The sequence below is a fragment of the Cyanistes caeruleus genome, chromosome 27 (genome assembly GCF_971803275.1).
Source record: "Cyanistes caeruleus chromosome 27, bCyaCae1.hap1.1, whole genome shotgun sequence".
NCBI lineage: Eukaryota > Metazoa > Chordata > Aves > Passeriformes > Paridae > Cyanistes > Cyanistes caeruleus.
In genome coordinates, this window is record NC_141727.1 from 2,734,188 (window position 1) to 2,750,884 (window position 16,697).

Here is a 16,697-nt window from a genome sequence, read left to right on the forward strand (position 1 = left end):
GCACTGAGCCCTGGACTGGGGGCTGGCTCAGAGGGGCTGCAGCCCTGAAGCTGGGGGCAGGACACTCAGGAAAGCCTTGAGTGCCCCTTGAGAGCCTCTGTGGCCCAGCATGGAGGGAAGGCAGGAAGAGGATGATCCCCAGAAGAGCAGAGGGCACTGTGGCTGGGGACAGCAGGGTGGCTGGGGACAGCAGGGCAGCTGCCTCTCCTTGGGTATCACACACAGGGAGCAGGCAGGAGCAAGAGACTCTGTGCCCCACAGAGACAGCAGGTGCTGCATCCAGGACAGCCCAGAGACACCTGCCTGGCAGAGAAACCCTGGAGCAACTGCAGGCTCAGAGAAACAGCATGCAATGTCCCCACATCTGTTTGAACTGGGACAGTCCAAGTCCCACACTGAGCTGAGGTGGGACAGATCCCATCAAACCCAAGCCCATGGGCAAAATCATGCCCAATGTGAGGCATACTGAAGGAACAGAAACAACCTACACAGCACACTAGTTTATAACACAGTCAAAAAGAGAAATGAGGAGAATGAAGGGAAGGAGCAACTGAATGTGAGAAAGGCAGAACCAGAACTGGACACTAAAACTGCATGGCCTAAGAGCCCAGCATCACACACAGGGGGCTGCCTTGAAAGAATTCCAAGTACCTTATTTTAATTTCTTGACATGGTAAAAGTTTACATACGTTCATCTCGCAACGAAAGCTGAACAAATTAAAAGGAATCAATACAAAGAAACACAAGGGGAAGTGCTGCTCCCAGACAGCAGCTCAACGCAGTTGGTTTGTTACTGAATATTTATTAGCGGGAAGACTAAGAGTTGACTTACTACAAACAACAACAGAAGAGTCTATAGCAAGGGCCAGCAGCCCGCCACACTCTGGGCAAATCCCTGGGAAACCAGCAAGAGACAACATGGCTCTTAGATGTGGAAGCAGAGAAAAAAACCAAACTAAAAACAAAGTAAAAAAAAAATAAGGGAAGAAAGTCCATTTCATTTGTCACTGTTGTTACAATGAGATTAACACAACTCTTAAGGCTACTGCACAATAAGAATATACAGGTGTAACAGCGAGACCTGGGAAACAGCAAGGTTCCTGAAACAAATGATTTATGTTCCCTGATTAGGGGACTTAAGTAGAAATACTATAAATAAGAAAATTTTGAAGCCTGCAGCGTTATGGGCCCACTTGCCACACACAAAAACTGACGCGATACAACCAGTCATTTCCAAAGGGGTTTGTAATGGACCACGAAATGTTCTGGCAGCTTGGAGGAGTCACGAGGCACGGGAGTGTGCCCTTTGCAGGGGAAAGACTGCAAGGTCTGCAAGGTACCAGGTGGGTATCAGCCACCCTCACCGTCAAGCACCAGCTGTGGCAGCCAGCCTGCTCTGCCGAGGCACCAGGGAGCACTGCCAGGGACAAGGGGACTCAGTCTGATCACATGCAGAGATATTTTAGGAGTTTAGCATCAGATCTCCAGCCCCTCCCTTCCCTCAGCCCAGGCAAAAGCAACCCATGCTGAAGGGGCAACTGGGACGTATGTGAAAGAACATTGCTTTTAGCCAAGAAAGTGGCTCTAGTCAAATGGCAGAAGCCACCTGAGCTCATGACAGCCAGGACAGCACCAGCTCCAGTTCCAAGCATTTGCCTCATGCTCTGCACTGATCCAGACAGAACTGGTGAGGCAGAGACCTGTGTGGCAGGCTCTGCTGAGCCAGGAGAGAGCTAGAAAGGGAGTGCAGACGGCTCAGTGGCACCAGAGCACAGCTGCCAAGGGGCAGGGTCCCTGGTCAGTGCAGAGCTGGTGGCAGAGGGGCCTGGCCACAGCCAGCAGTGGGGAGAGAGCTTCCCTGCTGTGGCACTGCTGGGCCTGCCCTCGTGCTGGGCTGTTTGCCCTGTTCCAGAGACCCCAGTGCAGCCACCAGACAAGAGATGGGACAGGACAAGGGCTTGGTCTATAGTGTTGTTCCCACTCATGTAGGAAGCAAGGCATGAAGGAATGTCCCTGCCCGGCTGCAGCAGCCTCTGGGGCATCCAGTGCAGCATGGCCTCTACTACCAGTGACTAGAGGAAGAGGGAGAGCTCCTGAGACCTGAACAAAACCAATCACAAAACTAGGCAAGAATTTCTTTAGAGTTTAACTAAGAATGCAATACTATTTCCAGCCAGTTTCCCATCTCGATAGTCACGTAACAAACCAAGGCAATGACGGTCTTTAGTTGACTGAACAGTTCTCAAGTTCAAACGTTGACACTTAATAGAGGGTCTCAGCATTGCTGCTCCGAGGCCTCTTGATCTTCTCAATGTTTTTAAGGATCATGTCATGCAAAGTGACCTGCAAAAGGGAAGAACAGGACTAAGACAGGGAGCCATCCAGCTTTCACCATAAGCACTGGTTACCACAGCAGCACCACTGCCCTTGCAAGCACACACCTGGTTAAGGTAAGGGCTTCCTTCAGCCAGACCTTACAGAAGCCAGTACATGTAATACCAAAAACATTTATTCAAAAACCCTAGGACTGGCTTGTAGTGTAAGAAGAGCTTAGGATCATATTCCCACAAAGGGGGCACAAATATTTTGCAGTAGGACCCCATGAACACTGCTGGAAACATCTGCATCTCTAGGAGATGGTGGAGAAGCAACAGCTGGCTCGTCTGGCTGGAGACAAAGCGGGGAGCAGGCAGCAGGAGTGCTCAGGGGGAAAGGGAAGAGGAGCAGCAGCAGGATCACAAGGGCCCTCCTGCTGCATGAGGAGCCAATGTGAGCTCTGTTTTCACTTACATATTGATTTCTCAGCTCTGAAATGATGAGGCGCAGACTAATGTACTCCTTCTCGTCGATCTCCGTCACGGTGCGGCGATAATCCTCCTGCCGGGAGCAGACGCGGCTCAGCGGCCGAGCTCAGCCCGGCCTCCCACACTCTGCCCTCCACAGAGGAGCCCCACACCTCCAGCTTGCTGCCCTCAGTCCTTGTACCGTTCCCCCAGGTCCCTCAGGACCCTCAGCTCAGAAAGGACAGTGACAAAGCAGCTCAAAGAGTCCCAGGAAGCAGCAGTGTAACCATGTAAATCTCCATGTCCCCGCTGACTTACCACATGAGGGTACTTGGCTATTTTGGACACCAACTTTGCCCTTGTGATATAGTATCTGGCAGGAAAAGAGAGATTAAAGCTCAGATTAACAGCACCAGGATTATTTTCAGGTCCAAGCTGCCCTGTAACAACAGCTGGGGGACCTTTCCCAAACACGCTCCTTTTCCAAGGAGATCCCAGAAAAGAAGTCTGTTCTTGCATCCCTACCTAGAAATCTGGTCCAGGTAAGACGCTGCCTCACTCTCCACAGTCCGGAGCTCAGCAACTGTTTCTTCCTGCAGGGAAGACAAGGAAGCCATTAGCTCCAGTAGGCTGCAGCTGGCTTTCAGGGCTTGGGAAGCACTGTCTCAGCAGCACCACATCAAGCTCAGGTCTGGGTTTTAAAACCTAATCTAACCCCAGGACTGCAGTGTAGGAGACGCTTTCTGGGGACGGTCAGAGACACGGCAAAGACCTCTATAATCGAGTTAAGTGTTAGAAGTTTATTTCAGGGCGTGGGGTAGAGAGAGAGAGAGAGCCTGCTATGAGCCAACAGATAGAGCTCAAGGCGGGCTCAGGGAGAGCAATACAAAAGAGGGTAAGATACGAATACATGAGTTTAAGACTTAAGATTTCTACGAAAGAGAGTTACAGAACATAACAGAAGTGAGAGAGCCGGAAAAAGAGAGAGAGCTCTTCTATACCACTACTTATATAACCTATACCTTTGAATATTCTATTCCTTTACTAACCAATCTTTCTAAGTATACTAATATAGTAACATTTGTGTACAACCTATAGAAATCGCTATTTTTGCATATTTTTAGTTATCTCAGGGTCCTTCAGACCTTTCCTTATAAGGCTGGGATGAGGGGTCTCAGCTTGGTTTTATTGCAGGAAAGAATGTGTTCTGGCATACCAGCCCGGTTTCTTTGAATTATTCAAACCGTGCTATCATTTGTATTTCTTCCTTAGCCTTTCTGGCTACAAAGTCATATTTATAATTTCTTTCTAATTCTACCTTCCCAACACTGCAGCTGCTGGACACCATGAACTGGAAGATTCAGAGGAATCCCAAAGATACAAGTCCCTGGACCACCAAGCAGTGCCTTACCTGAATAGAAACACCAAAATTGTTCCCATCCTCTATCCTGGGAATGAGAAGCTGCACCCACATTTTGACCTGCAGTGGAAAGATCACAACACTGACCAATGCCAACACCTGCACAATGACTTCTCTCAGGAACGTCAGCAAAAGCCTCCCAGGACCCTGTGTTTGCCACACAGCTCATGGTAACCTGCTGCAGGTCCCTCATACACCTATAACACTTCCAAGATCATTTCCCATGGCTGGGATGCCATGAAAGCCAGCACAGTCACAGCCTCCCATGGGAAGCTCTCCTCACCATGCCACAGGAGCTCTCGTTAGGAGTCTGTGCCTGTGCAAAAGATGGGCAAAGCAAAGCCTCATGAGGCCTGGTGACAGACATCCTTCTCCTTCAGGTGAATAACAGAGCTCCCCAAGGCTTTCACCTGCCTCCTAGCCCCTGTCAGACAGAACAAAGCCCTGCTTTTCCTCATCCACAGCACAGAGGGACCTGCTCCTTTCACAGCTCCACCTCTCCAGGAGTAAAACCACCCTGCTGCCTCCCCTCTCTCCAGGCTCATACCCACCGTATTGCACTTCTCAATGAGCAGCCTGATTTCTGGCTTCACTTTCTCGATGATGTCCACCAGCTGCTGGTTGCTCTTCAGCATCCCATTGGGCATCACAAACACTTTGGTACCTGTGGCAGAGACAAAGCCCCAGTGTCAGCGACTCGCAGGGACAGCCGCAGCAGGGTCGGACCGAGGGGCCACCTGAGCCTCACTCATCTCCCACCAAGGCCACAAAGGGACTGAGCCAGGCTGTGGCCACCTGTAGGGAAGGGGAAACGGGACAGCAGTGACCACAAGGGAAGGAAAAGAGAAAACACAGAGCAGGATGAGACTGAAGAGCTCGAGGTTGCTGAGCACAAAGGGTTTTCCTGGTGCACACGTACAAGAAGTTTCAGTCTCAGCTTAATCCAAAGCCTGGAATCTTCTTCCAGACAAAGAGAGGAACTGCACAAAGCCACCAGGAGCTCAGCTGCCTCTGTCAGCAGGCCAAGATCCAGCCAAGTACTACTTATGTCTATCAGAGAACTACTAATTATGCTTCTAAGAGCTGGAACCTGACTCCTCCACATCACAACATCTGTAGGTCAGGCCCTGGCCTGTATGAGCAGCAGCTGCTGTCAGGGCAGGGCTAGTGGGGCTCACACAATTTGCATCCCCAAGGCTCAGTGCAGCAGTTCAGGGGGCAGGGAGCAACACAAGGGACTCGGGGATTCTTACCCTGAAAGGTCTCTTCGTGGTCTTCCAGCTTCCTCTTTTTCATATTTGGCTAAAATATACAAAATGTTTTACTCACAAACTAGTCGTAAGCTGTAAAAGCGTTGCAAAGGACAAAAAGGAAAGCTTAAGAGCCCTGCCACGTTCCTGGTTTCTAAGCACTCTTCCTTAAAGCCCAGGAAGGACTGTAGAGCAGTGCTACCTCCAGCAGACTTTCCAGGCTTGAGAGATCAATCTCCAAAATCTCTGTTATTAAATAAGAATATCCTACCCCAGCACAGAGCAAACCATGCAGTTTTAACAGAAGCTGGGATCACAGCCAAGAGAGTAACCTTACCCCATCCAGTCCATCGTGGCTGTTGGTGAGAAGAATTGGGTCAGGCACTGGGAGGTTCATGTCCGAATGGATCTGAGTAAGATCATGAATATTCAGGATGGGTTCCTGCAAAACAAAGCAGATTTGTTATTTTATTGTGAACTAATAAAGTCTGCCACCCCAAACACAATGAGAAGACAAAAGATTCAGGCATCCCCCTTGTCCAACTGTAAAATTAGGATGAATGACAATAAGAGGTCTGGCAATAGGCTGTGAGCCCTCCAGCCAGGAGTGCCAGGCCATGGTCAGTGGTGTCCCTGTGAGACCCCAGCACTGCCAGGGACAGCCCACTGGGGAACGTGGAGAAAGATAAATGTGAGAGATCACACAAAGCAAACTGCAAAAGGCAGCACCCCTCCAGAACCAACAGCACTGCGGTGCATGTGAGCAAGCAGCTGCTGCCTTGTGTCTCTGCAACGAGGTGAAGTGCACAGAAAACACCCCTGAAGTGACCTGCCACGCCACTTCCAAAATGGAGTTGAAAATGGAAAAGGACACAGAGCACAAGGCACACCCTACCTTAAGGAATCCATCGAGTTCTAACAGCTTCTTTGGAAAAAAATTTGCTACGAGGTCTTCAGCCTAAGAAAGAAAGAACAAACAGTGATGTGAAAGGGCACACAGCTCCCATTAGCAGGCAACAACACCAGGGAAATCATCTGTGTGTAAGCAGGAAATGAAGAGAAGGGAAGCTCTTCCTGCTGCCAAAACCAAACAAAGCCCAGGTGAGAAGAGAGCCACGAGGCTCAGGAACCTCACTGCAGTGGGTAAATGATGCCCTGGGTGTTGCTAAGTCTCCAGGGCAGGCTCAACCCACAATCGAGTTTGTCTGAAAGATACGAACAAAAAACCTCTTTCCTGCACGCCCTGTGACACTCACCTCACTCGTGATGCGCTCCCTGAAGGAGTCAACCTACAGAAAGAAACAGGGACAGGTCAGGGTCGCTCTCGAGCAGCGGGGCCCGGACTGGCCGCGCACCGACCCTCGCAGCACGGGAACCGGGAGGAGCCCGCGGACACCGAGCGGGAGCTGCCCGGGGACACCCGGAGCGGCTCCGGGCGCTGCGGGGAGCTGCAAACCGCGCAGCTCCCGCCGGGGTGGAAGAACCACCGGGCGGCCCTGGGCCAGCGGCCGCGCTCTGCCGGGCACGGCTCGGGGGCGGCCACAGCGCGGCCCCGGCCGCATCCCCGCCCGCCCGGCAGCGCAGGGCCGGCCGGGCTGGAGACACCGCGGGCTGGTCGGGGCGGGCGGGCCGCGATCGGGGGCCAGGGTGGAACAGCCGGGAGGCACCGTGGGGCGGCCCCAAGCCCGCCCCGCCCCGGGCCGGCGCCAGCAGAGCTCAGCGCGGGCCGGCGGGGCGGAGGTGGCAGCCCAGCCCGGCAGAGCCGAGCCAGGCTGGGCCGAGCAGAGCCGAGTCGGGCCGGGCGAGGCGGGGCAAGCAGCGGAGCGGGCGCACCTTGAGCTTCACCTCCGGGTCCACCTTGAGCAGCGAGGCCATGGCGGGTCCGGTCTGGGGGCCGCTCCGCTTCCCCGGGCCCACACCGGAAGTGACCTCACGCCGCGCGCCCGCCAATGCCGCGCGCGCCCGCCGCCCGCGTGACGCTCCCCGCGCGCACGCGCCGCCGGGTCCTGGCCGCTCAGCGCCGCCCGGGGCGGGCACACGGAAAATGGCGCGGGCGGCCCGCGCAGCCCTGCCAGGACCGCGCCCCAACTGCGTCACGTCCGGCGCGCGGCGATGGCGGGGCGCGCGCGGGCGGCGCGATGGAGGGAGCGCGGGCGGGCGGTGGCACCGCGCACGTCAGCTTCGTGTGCCAGCGCTGCTGCCAGCCGCTCAAGCTCGACACCTCCTTCAAGGTCCTTGACCGCCTCACCATCCAGGAGCTCACCGGTACCGCGGCGCGCTGGGGTGGCGGGCGGGGGAAGGGGCCCGGGCCTAGGCCTGGGCCCGGCTGACGCCTTCTCTCCCACAGCCCCGCTGGTGACCGCCGCCCCTGCCAGGCCCGGGGACCTGCACGAAGAGGAGAGCGCTCTGACCGAGGTACGGCGGGGCCGGGCGCGGCGGCGGCTCCCCCGGGCCCTCCGGTAACGATGCTTCTCGCCTCCAGGAAGCCTTCGTGGAGAACCGGCAGGATGGCGTGTCTCGGAGGTTCATCCCGCCAGCCAGGTACAGCCGCTGCCGCACTCCCGGCAGGCCCGGCCCAGCTCGGAGTCTGGCCTCTCCCTCCGGGCAGCTTGAGCCGACGCTGCGGCCGCGCCTGAGAAAGCCTCCCCGTGGAGGGGTCACACTGAATAGCTCCTGTGGCCTCCCAGAGTTTCCCCGGCAGGAGCCCCGTGGCCCCCGGGCTCTCTGTCAGTCTGAACACAAATGCACAGTCCTTGGGGCACTGCTCCTCAGCTGTGGGTCAGCACAAACCTGACAGAGTCCCCCAGATGGGTTGCCCCTGCTCTCCCTTTTCTCTGACCCAGCCCCAGATTATGGTCTGGTGCTCGAGTTGCCTCCCCTCAGTGCTTAGCACTCATCTCAGTAACATTCTCTCCAAGAATGATGTCAACAGAAAGTGCCAACAGTTTCACGCTGATTGGAGAGGCCTCGGATGGTGGCACGATGGAAAACCTCAGCCGGAGACTGAAGGCAAGTGGTCACGAGCCGGTAACTCTGATCCTTGGGAACACAGCATCAGTTCTTCCTGATGCCATCCAAAACTAAACTGCAAAGTTTCCCATAGCATTTGCCTTCCAGAGGCTTGGTTGGTGAGTAGTTGAGCAGAGATAGATTATTTTAATCAATACTTGACCTGCAAAGAAGACTTCTGCTAGCTGAAGCTGCTGAAAACCAGCAGGCAGCTGCCTGTGGTTTCACGTGCAGTAATGTGAGCCCTTCCTCCAGGTCACCGGCGACCTCTTTGACATCATGTCTGGGCAGACGGATGTGGATCACCCCCTGTGTGAGGAGTGCACTGACACTCTGCTGGACCAGCTGGACACACAGCTCAACATCACAGAGAATGAGTGCCAGAACTACAAGTGAGTGATCCAGAAATGACCCAAGACAGAGCTGCTGTAGCTTGAGGCACCATGGGCGTGGAGAGCTCAGGGTTGACAAGAGGTGCAAGGGGTGCTAAGGGACTGGGGACTGACAGTGCAGGGCTTACCAGGATACCTGTGTTGGTAATCCTGTTGTTCTCCTTTAGGAGATGTCTGGAGATACTGGAACAGATGAATGAGGATGATAAAGAGAAGCTGCAGACAGAGCTGAAGGAACTGGCACTGGAGGAAGAGCGGCTGATTCAGGAGCTGGAGGATGTTGAGAAGAACCGCAAGATTGTGGCTGAGGACTTTGAGAGAGTCAGGGCAGAGGCCGAGCGGCTGGAGCAGGAGGAGGCTCAGTGAGTGAACTGCACCTGCAGCTTGTGGCAGGGGTTGGAGGAAACAGATAAATGAAGTTGTAACATGAGAATCCTGTAAATGTGCCCAGATTCCAGTGGCTCGCTCTCTGCAGAAGGAAAGGTGGCGAGACCAAACTGGCCCACAGAGTTGTCACTCTGATGTAGAAGCCAGCACTCAGCACTTCTTGTCTTGCTTTTTCTCAAAGGTATCAGAAGGAATACTGTGAGTTCAAGAGGCAACAGCTGGAGCTGGATGATGAGCTGAAAAGTGTGGACAACCAAATGCGCTATGCCCAGATGCAGTTGGATAAATTAAAGAAAACCAACGTGTTCAATGCAACCTTTCACATCTGGTAGTGTAGACACTGGAATATTATATCCATGTTCATGGGATCTGCAGTGTGAGCCTGTTAAGTCATTGCTTTTGACAGGAAAGGTGCAAGCCAGCTCACAGCTCACAGGAAAGCAGTGAATGCCGCTTCCCAGGAGTGGCAGCTGAGTAAGGTGTGCCAGGCTGTGGGACTGGGAAATGACTCCTTCAATCCCAGTAACACTTTGGGAACCCCTCTGCCAGCCAGCAGTGACACTGGCATTAGGGTTCACAGAGCAGGCAGTGTAGAGAGGCTGGCTAGGGGTTTTTGTCGTGTCTTTATGACAGAAAGAGAACAGGTGTTTGGTATTTACATACATTAGTTAAGAATAGGCAAAACCCTCTGTGTGCACGTCTGGCACTGTGTGTGCTGTGCTGTTGGGACATGGCCCCTATTTGGTTATCAGGCCAGGAGCTTTTCCCAGCCTAGCACACTTACTTATAATTCTTATCACAGGCACAGCGGGCAGTTTGGCACAATAAATAACTTCAGGCTTGGCCGTCTCCCCAGCGTTCCTGTGGAATGGAACGAGATCAACGCTGCCTGGGGACAGACTGTGCTGCTGCTGCATGCCCTGGCCAACAAAATGGGCCTTAAGTTTCAGAGGTATGTGCAATACCACATACAGTTCATTTGTGACTCAAAGGAAGACAGGCAGACTCAGGTGCCTGTGAATTCTGTCTCCTTTTTTCAGATACCGTCTTGTCCCCTTTGGCAACCACTCCTATTTGGAATCCCTTACTGACAAATCCAAGGTAAGAGATCCCATACAAATAATGGGACATCGACCTTGAGTGACAGAGCCCTGGTCACAGTGGGGTAAAAGAAACAAAACTTGGTCTCTGTGAATGTGGAGTCTGGGAAAGCTGACTGCTCCAGCTCCTCCAGCATGGTAACATCTCACTCCACATCCTGTATGAGGCCACTGGTGCTGCCTGCCAGCAGTGTTAAAAGTGACAGAACTGTTGAATGACACACCTGGCCAGAGGCAGAGGCCTGCTTTGGGGTGATTGGCAGGTAGATGGCCTGATTTGGGATTGGTGGGAGTCAGGAATGTATGCCTGCACATGGTAGGCACAGTCACACTTGCTCTGTGCCACAAGCCATTCCTCAACATCCCATGACAAATTTAAGCCTCATGTGAGGTTAAAAAGCTGCAGTGACCATATCAAAAACAAGTGCTTGGGGTGCCTGATACAAATCTCTCTTTCAGGAGCTTCCCCTGTACTGCTCTGGAGGCTTGAGGTTCTTCTGGGACAATAAGTTTGATCATGCCATGGTGGCGTTCCTGGACTGTGTGCAGCAGTTTAAAGAGGAAGTGGAAAAAGGTGAAACCCGGTTTTGTTTGCCTTACAGGTGAGTGCTGCCACAAAACTCTGAAATTCAGCCCTTTATGCTCCCCCTAGAATTGCTTGCTGTTTCAGTCCTGATTTTCAGAAATCATCTGGAATTCTTTATGATGTGTGTTTGCTAATTTCATTGAAACTTGAAGTCAGCCCCCTGGGTGGAGTCCTGAGACTTGCTAAAGTGCTTTTAAAAACAGTACAGCATTCTTGTCAGATTTAAAATTTACTGCTTGATGTCACACTGAGATTAAATGTTTGCAGTAGGAGTGCACTAATTAAAGCTTGTGTGTGATACAGGATGGATGTGGAGAAAGGAAAGATTGAAGACACAGGTGGCAGCGGTGGCTCTTACTCAATTAAAACACAATTTAACTCTGAAGAGCAATGGACAAAAGCACTAAAATTCATGTTAACTAACCTGAAATGGGGCCTTGCCTGGGTCTCATCCCAATTCTATAACAAGTAACTGTGGTCAGAACTTGGCCTAGCAGCTGTGGAGTGTCTGCATTGTGTTGGAGAAAAGCAAATTAAGATGTCTCTTAATATTAACCAGTACAAAATGTTTACAATACCAAAAATCCACAAGACACTTTAATAAAAATACCGTTATTACATGTAGTTTATAGAAAAGCAATATGCAAAGTTGTATCATCGAGCTGAACAGAATAAAACCCAGCTATTAAATGTGTTCTACACTCTTTATTTTTGGGGTTTGTGGCCATGCACGTAAATCATTGTCAAATTCAGAACACCCATCAGTTTGATGCTGCTCTGTGTTACAGCTCATGGAAGGTTGGAAAAGCAGAATGTTACAAACATGGGGAATGATGTGGGAAAACTGCCAGAGCTCTGCCTGGTCATTAAAGAGCACTACAGTTTGAAATAAAGTTTTTTCTAAGTCATATTATCACTTCTTTTTGTTACTGAATTTGAGAAGTGTATAACAACATTACAACACTGTAATCCCTCCTGCAGCCTGTTCCTGCACAGGGCTGCAGTGAGAGAACAATGAAATATTCCACACTCCAGGTGTTTCCAGCCAGCAGTGCCTCCCACAGCACAAAGCTCTGGCACTCAGGACACACAGGCTGGGCACTGCTGTGGTGACAGGCACAGCACAGTGTCCTCATCACAGCGCTGGTCACTGCTGGCTGTGGAAGGGCAGGAGCACACAGGCTCCAGGTGCTGGCACAGAGGGGACAATCAGGCAGCTGAGACAGCGGTTTTATAAAAGCAGCAGGAGGAGACAGCGCAGCCCCGTTTGTAACACAGGTGTGAGAGCTGGTCCCAGCAATCCCTGTCCCAGCTGAGAACCAGGCATGGCAGCACTTCTCAAACACAACTACTCTGAGGGGTCTCTTTGGTCAAAGGAAATTTGGACTCAAAAGATGCAGCTCTTACAGTAAAGCTTTTAGGACATTTCTGAACCCTGTGGTGGTGTTGGGTCTCTCTTCAGAGCATGAGTATGATGCCTAGCAGGACGAGCCTTGCTAATTAACACGTGACTGACGGGCTGTTCCAGAATTCAGGTAACCCTGAGCCGTGCTGGGTGCCTGGGCAGTGTCACAGGCACTTTTGTCAGCAGTGTGACAGTTCCTGCTCTGGGCCACTGACTGGATGGACAGGGTGGTTCTGCGTCTGAGGCAGAATTCTGTCCTCAGGAGATTTGGTTCCACAGTTCCCACGGTGCTGCTCAGGTGTGGTGCTGCCCACTATGCGCTTCACCACGGCATAGGAGAACTCCAGGATACTTTGTGAAGTAATACCAGTGATGCAGTTTAAATGCTCCACAACCTGGAAAAAAGAAAAGATACAGCACCTAAAGACTGTGAGCTTACAGACTGGCAAGAGTAACTGCTCCGTGGACACATTTCACAGGGAGTTGTCCCATGAGATGGCTCCTCTACCTGCCAGTGAAACATTGTCTGTGGGGTTTTGTTCTGGCTGTGAAGCACTGAAGGCAAGGACGCTCACCAGTGTCATGCTGCACACAGAACTGCCCCATGCCCTCAGCTCTGACAGAAGCCCACATGCTTCCTGCTAAAAAGACAGAGGTGTCCCCTCCCTCATGCCACTCCCAGTGCAGCCCCACTTGCTGTGCTGAAACAGATAAACCACCTTGGCATTGTTCCTGTAGAGCCAACGCCTTCAGCAGCGACTGTACCTGATCCCAGTGCCTGAGGCTCAGGATGAACACACCTGTGCTGATGACTCCAACAGCCAAGAGCATGAAATCTTCCTTCACTGTTAAAAACTTGGCTCTGCAGAAGGAAAAGCATGTTCAGGTGTAAAATGCTGTTCTGCAGTTCAAAAGCACCTGCTGCTGCAGTTGCCAATGCCCAGGACATGTTGGCTTGTTCAGGCCAACCAAAGCCCAACACCAGAAGCTGGAACTGACAGTGCAAGGCTGGGTTTTAACAACCAAGTGAAAAGCTTTCCATGACTGAAGCAGCTGTGGGAAAGCATGTTGCTTTGAACTGGTGTATTCAGAAATTATGAATACCCCTCAAATTAGTTTGTTTTTTTTAAAAAAACATGCCCCTAAAATGGCATAATAAGAGTATTTATTAGCTTTTTTAAGGGTTTTAATTTCAAAGGGTTATTTGAAGTCATTGTCAGGTAAGGCCCTTACATCTGCAGCTCGCTTGGTGTGGAGTTGTCAATGGCAATCTTCAGCAGAGTGTCATAGATGGTCTCTCTGGTCAGGTAGCAGAAGTCCAGCAGCTGCACACACAGCTGGTGTAAGGGTTTGGCAGGAAGCAAGCAGCCATTGTATCCTGCCAGAGATCACACCATCACTAAACTGAATTAGGAGTGTTAGGTACTGTAAGGGAGAGAGAATTCTGAGGACAGCTGCCCTGTCTGAACGCCACAGGGTCCCTTGGCCTCAATAAAATTTCACTCTGAAATTCAGGCCATCAGACTTGGGCCAAGAAAATTGTAGAAATGATTGTAGAAAATGGCACCAGGTTTGGGGGCTTAATCTTTTACTGAATGAGTCATGACTGGCTGTCCAACAACATTAATCACTTTCTACAAAGGACAAAGTTCTCATCTAAAAAGTGAAGCCCTGGACAATCTGAACAGTTCCACGTGCAAATATCTGGAATATGAGACATTTTGGTTCAGACCAGCAACAGCTCTATGACCCTAATAAAAATCTTCCTTCCCATTCTGTCTGACTGATACCTAGAACCTCCAGAAGCAATTCCACGTAGGCCAACGGAGTTGACACATTGATCTGGTAGTGCAGAGTGTTTAAAACAGCAAGCTCCGACTCCAGCAATTCCTGTTTAGTGTAGGAGTATTTTAAGGATTGCAGAAATTTTAAAGCTGTGTCACTGGTCACTCTCTGAAGAGGAAAAAGAGACAAAATGTCTTCTAGGCAATAAGGCTCTTGGTGGGAACAAAGTGATCCATTACCTCTCTCCTCCTGCCGAGCACCAAGGCTGCCACTCACCCGCCTGTCCTTTGAGCTGGCATGGGAAATCCAGCTCTGACCTTTCCTACAGGTTTCCTCGACTCAATAAACCATCCCCAGGCAGGTGTGAACCCCTGTGGACACACAATTTTTGATAACCACAGGCCAGGATTTTCCAGCACTTTTTTTTCCACCCAGAACTGGGAACATTTCCTAGCAAATTGTTACTGGATGAGCAGCAACCTCCCTGCCCTAAAGGGAATATCGTGTCCTTGGCATTTCATTATCACTACTGTCTTTCAAAAAGGAAATCTATTTTTAAGAGATTAATATACTGCAGATTTAACCATGCTCCTAAAGCAAGGGCAGGCTGAGCAGGCTTACACTGTAGTGCAGAGAGAGTTTGCTGGCGAGCTGAACACACGACACGAGTCGCAGGACAAAGGTGTTGACTATCTGATCCCTCACAGAGCTCCAGCTGCTCTTCTGGCCTTGGCCATGGCCTTTAGCGTTCCCTCTGTCATCACACATCTGTTCTACTTGCTTGATCATAAACCTACAAAACCCGTAACTGCTCAGAGAATGGTTCTGTCTGCTGAGAAAAAGGAAGAAAGGCAGTTCCACATATACTTAAGAGTATATGTAGAACTAATAATTAAATGAATGAACAGACAAAGCTCTCAACACACACATTTGTCACGTGTGGTTTGGGTGAGTGGGACAGAGTGGGACAGGGCATGGGCAATATAACCCCATCAGAGAATGGGAAATGTGCTCAGTTGTTAGGACTCTTAGTACCTTTCAAGTAACTCCACTGCCTGGTACCGTGTTGAGTGGTTCAAGTGCCATTTTTCAGACAAAAGGAATATAAACTCTGCAAAGAGCACAGCACCCTTTTCAGTCTCCCGAAGCTCACTGTACAGCTGTCAGCTGCCCCGGGAGCTGCTGTAGCCAAGTCTCACCTACGATCCGTGTCTCTTTGAAGCACCCAGCCTGCCCCGGCAGCTCGCTCAGGTACTGCTCATTCTCCGTGGCCAAGTGGATCAGTGTGTCCTCGATAATTTCAGGAGCAACTCCACTGAACACGGGGCCTGAGTCGCGGCCCCGGGGTTCCAATGGCACCTGAGACCCCATTTAACGGGTCCGGGCCGAAGCCGTAATGACAATGATTTCACCGGCCCCACAGGGAGAGGCCGGGACAGGGCTCCGCCACCTCCTCCCGGCAGCGCCGGCTCCGGGCTGCTCCGAGACAGCGCTGGGAGGGACGGGACGGGACCGGACAGCCCCTGGGTGCGGGTGCGCTCGAGGAGGGGCCCAGGGGGTTTGGCTGCGGGCCAGGGGCGGAGGTTCGGGCAGGGCCCGGGGGGTTCGGGCAGGATCCGGGGGTTCGGGCAGGGCCGGGGGCGTTCGGGCAGGGCCCGGGCCCCGCTCCGGGGCAGCGCCTCAGCACCGTCCCAGTCACGTGATCCCTCTCCTCCAATCAGCAGGCGCCGGTACCGCGACCGGCACGCGCTGGGCCTCAGCCAACCACTCGACGCCGCGCGCCGCTCGGGCCCTCCGATTGGCCGGCGCCCCCGCCGGATGTTGCGTCATACCGCCGCGCGGAGACGGCGGGGGAAGATGGCGGCGCCGGGGCAGCCGGGGGAGGCGGCGGCGGCGTTCGCGCGGCGCATCGACCCGGCCCGGGAGCCGGGGCTCAGCCCCGAGCAGCGCCGCCTCATGGCGCAGGTGGAGCACGCCCAGCGCCAGCGCGCCCTGCAGCGCCGGCTCCGCAGCCGCAACGTGCTGCTGGCGCTCGGCATCGGCGCGGTGACATTCGGCATCTGTATCCTCCGGGACCGGGGCACGGTGGGGCTGGGGGGCTCCGGGGCCGCGCCCGCAGCTTTTCCTTAATTCTCCCCGCAGACGGTTACACCTTCTACTCGGTGTCGCAGGAGAAGTTTCTGGACGAGCTGGAGCAGGAGGCGGAGGCGGCGCGGGCCCGGGCCCGGGCGCGAGCCGAGGGCGCCGCAAGCTGAGCGGGGAGCGCCCGGCCCGGCCCGGCCCGGCCCGTGACTGAGCTCCGCCCTCGGCAGACAGCACGGGCCTCGAGGAAGATGCGTCTGAGTGGTTCGGGCCTGCCCCGTGCTCTGCTTTGGGCAGGAGAAGGCGCCGGGGGCTCCCCGCAGGCAGGGCACCCCCGCGGGCAGAGCCCACCCCGGGGCCTTTGCCTGGGCCGTGCCCATGGGAAGGACAGGGGCGCTCGGGTGCCACCACTCCTCACAATAAATCCTCTCACTGGAGACCGTGTCAGCGCCCATCTCTTGGGCTGAGCCCCGCTCAGGATCCCGCCCTGCTGAGGGG

General features: G+C 53.1%; 4 protein-coding genes across 14 annotated transcripts; 2 read left to right on the plus strand and 2 right to left on the minus strand.

Moving 5' to 3' along the window:
- Positions 1–632: 632 nt before the first annotated feature.
- On the minus strand, positions 633–7,520 carry PSME3 (proteasome activator subunit 3). The gene is made up of 11 exons (XM_086864403.1): positions 7,287–7,520; positions 6,710–6,742; positions 6,349–6,411; positions 5,791–5,895; positions 5,457–5,505; positions 4,755–4,867; positions 4,195–4,263; positions 3,309–3,376; positions 3,102–3,156; positions 2,791–2,877; positions 633–2,343 (listed from the first exon to the last, which is right to left on the minus strand). The coding sequence occupies exons 1-11, from the start codon at positions 7,326–7,328 to the stop codon at positions 2,263–2,265; spliced, it is 765 nt and encodes a 254-aa protein (XP_086720529.1). The 5' UTR covers positions 7,329–7,520; the 3' UTR covers positions 633–2,262.
- Positions 7,521–7,528: 8 nt separating this feature from the next.
- On the plus strand, positions 7,529–11,617 carry BECN1 (beclin 1). Its single transcript, XM_086864389.1, has 11 exons — positions 7,529–7,718; positions 7,801–7,868; positions 7,936–7,994; positions 8,372–8,462; positions 8,718–8,854; positions 9,022–9,216; positions 9,423–9,569; positions 10,044–10,193; positions 10,282–10,342; positions 10,801–10,943; positions 11,231–11,617. The coding sequence occupies exons 1-11, from the start codon at positions 7,592–7,594 to the stop codon at positions 11,397–11,399; spliced, it is 1,347 nt and encodes a 448-aa protein (XP_086720515.1). The 5' UTR covers positions 7,529–7,591; the 3' UTR covers positions 11,400–11,617.
- CNTD1 (cyclin N-terminal domain containing 1) lies at positions 11,496–15,937 on the minus strand. 11 transcript variants are annotated; one of them, XM_023946869.2, is made up of 7 exons: positions 15,317–15,937; positions 15,153–15,228; positions 14,739–14,946; positions 14,123–14,285; positions 13,566–13,710; positions 13,098–13,194; positions 11,496–12,727 (listed from the first exon to the last, which is right to left on the minus strand). In XM_023946869.2, exons 1-7 carry the CDS (start codon positions 15,486–15,488, stop codon positions 12,512–12,514), a joined length of 1,077 nt encoding a protein of 358 aa, XP_023802637.1. In that variant the 5' UTR covers positions 15,489–15,937; the 3' UTR covers positions 11,496–12,511. The 11 variants fall into 11 exon arrangements, with proteins under 11 accessions (XP_023802637.1, XP_023802638.1, XP_023802636.1 ...); XM_023946870.2 differs by having other exon boundaries at positions 14,739–14,910; positions 15,317–15,887; XM_023946868.2 differs by having other exon boundaries at positions 14,739–14,949; positions 15,317–15,885.
- On the plus strand, positions 15,938–16,636 carry COA3 (cytochrome c oxidase assembly factor 3). The gene is made up of 2 exons (XM_086864405.1): positions 15,938–16,179; positions 16,260–16,636. The coding sequence occupies exons 1-2, from the start codon at positions 15,975–15,977 to the stop codon at positions 16,370–16,372; spliced, it is 318 nt and encodes a 105-aa protein (XP_086720531.1). The 5' UTR covers positions 15,938–15,974; the 3' UTR covers positions 16,373–16,636.
- The last annotated feature ends 61 nt before the right edge of the window (positions 16,637–16,697 follow it).

Excerpts from the sequence above, each read along its gene's own strand:
- BECN1 (XM_086864389.1), top strand. The coding sequence starts at position 7,592 with ATGGAGGGAGCGCGGGCGGGCGGTGGCACCGCGCACGTCAGCTTCGTG. Across the intron at positions 7,719-7,800 it reads CACCATCCAGGAGCTCACCG|CCCCGCTGGTGACCGCCGCC; the intron begins GTACCGCGGCGC and ends TCTCTCCCACAG. Across the intron at positions 9,217-9,422 it reads CTGGAGCAGGAGGAGGCTCA|GTATCAGAAGGAATACTGTG; the intron begins GTGAGTGAACTG and ends TTTTTCTCAAAG.
- PSME3 (XM_086864403.1), bottom strand. The coding sequence starts at position 7,328 with ATGGCCTCGCTGCTCAAGGTGGACCCGGAGGTGAAGCTCAAG. Across the intron at positions 5,896-6,348 it reads AACTCGATGGATTCCTTAAG|GAACCCATCCTGAATATTCA; the intron begins GTAGGGTGTGCC and ends TTTGTTTTGCAG. Across the intron at positions 3,377-4,194 it reads ATTTTGGTGTTTCTATTCAG|GAAGAAACAGTTGCTGAGCT; the intron begins GTAAGGCACTGC and ends TCTTCCCTGCAG.
- COA3 (XM_086864405.1), top strand. The coding sequence starts at position 15,975 with ATGGCGGCGCCGGGGCAGCCGGGGGAGGCGGCGGCGGCGTTCGCGCGG. Across the intron at positions 16,180-16,259 it reads CGCGGTGACATTCGGCATCT|ACGGTTACACCTTCTACTCG; the intron begins GTATCCTCCGGG and ends TTCTCCCCGCAG.
- CNTD1 (XM_023946868.2), bottom strand. The coding sequence starts at position 15,488 with ATGGGGTCTCAGGTGCCATTGGAACCCCGGGGCCGCGACTCAGGCCCC. Across the intron at positions 14,950-15,152 it reads GCAGTGGAGTTACTTGAAAG|CAGACAGAACCATTCTCTGA; the intron begins GTACTAAGAGTC and ends CCTTTTTCTCAG. Across the intron at positions 13,195-13,565 it reads ACACCAAGCGAGCTGCAGAT|AGCCAAGTTTTTAACAGTGA; the intron begins GTAAGGGCCTTA and ends TTCCTTCTGCAG.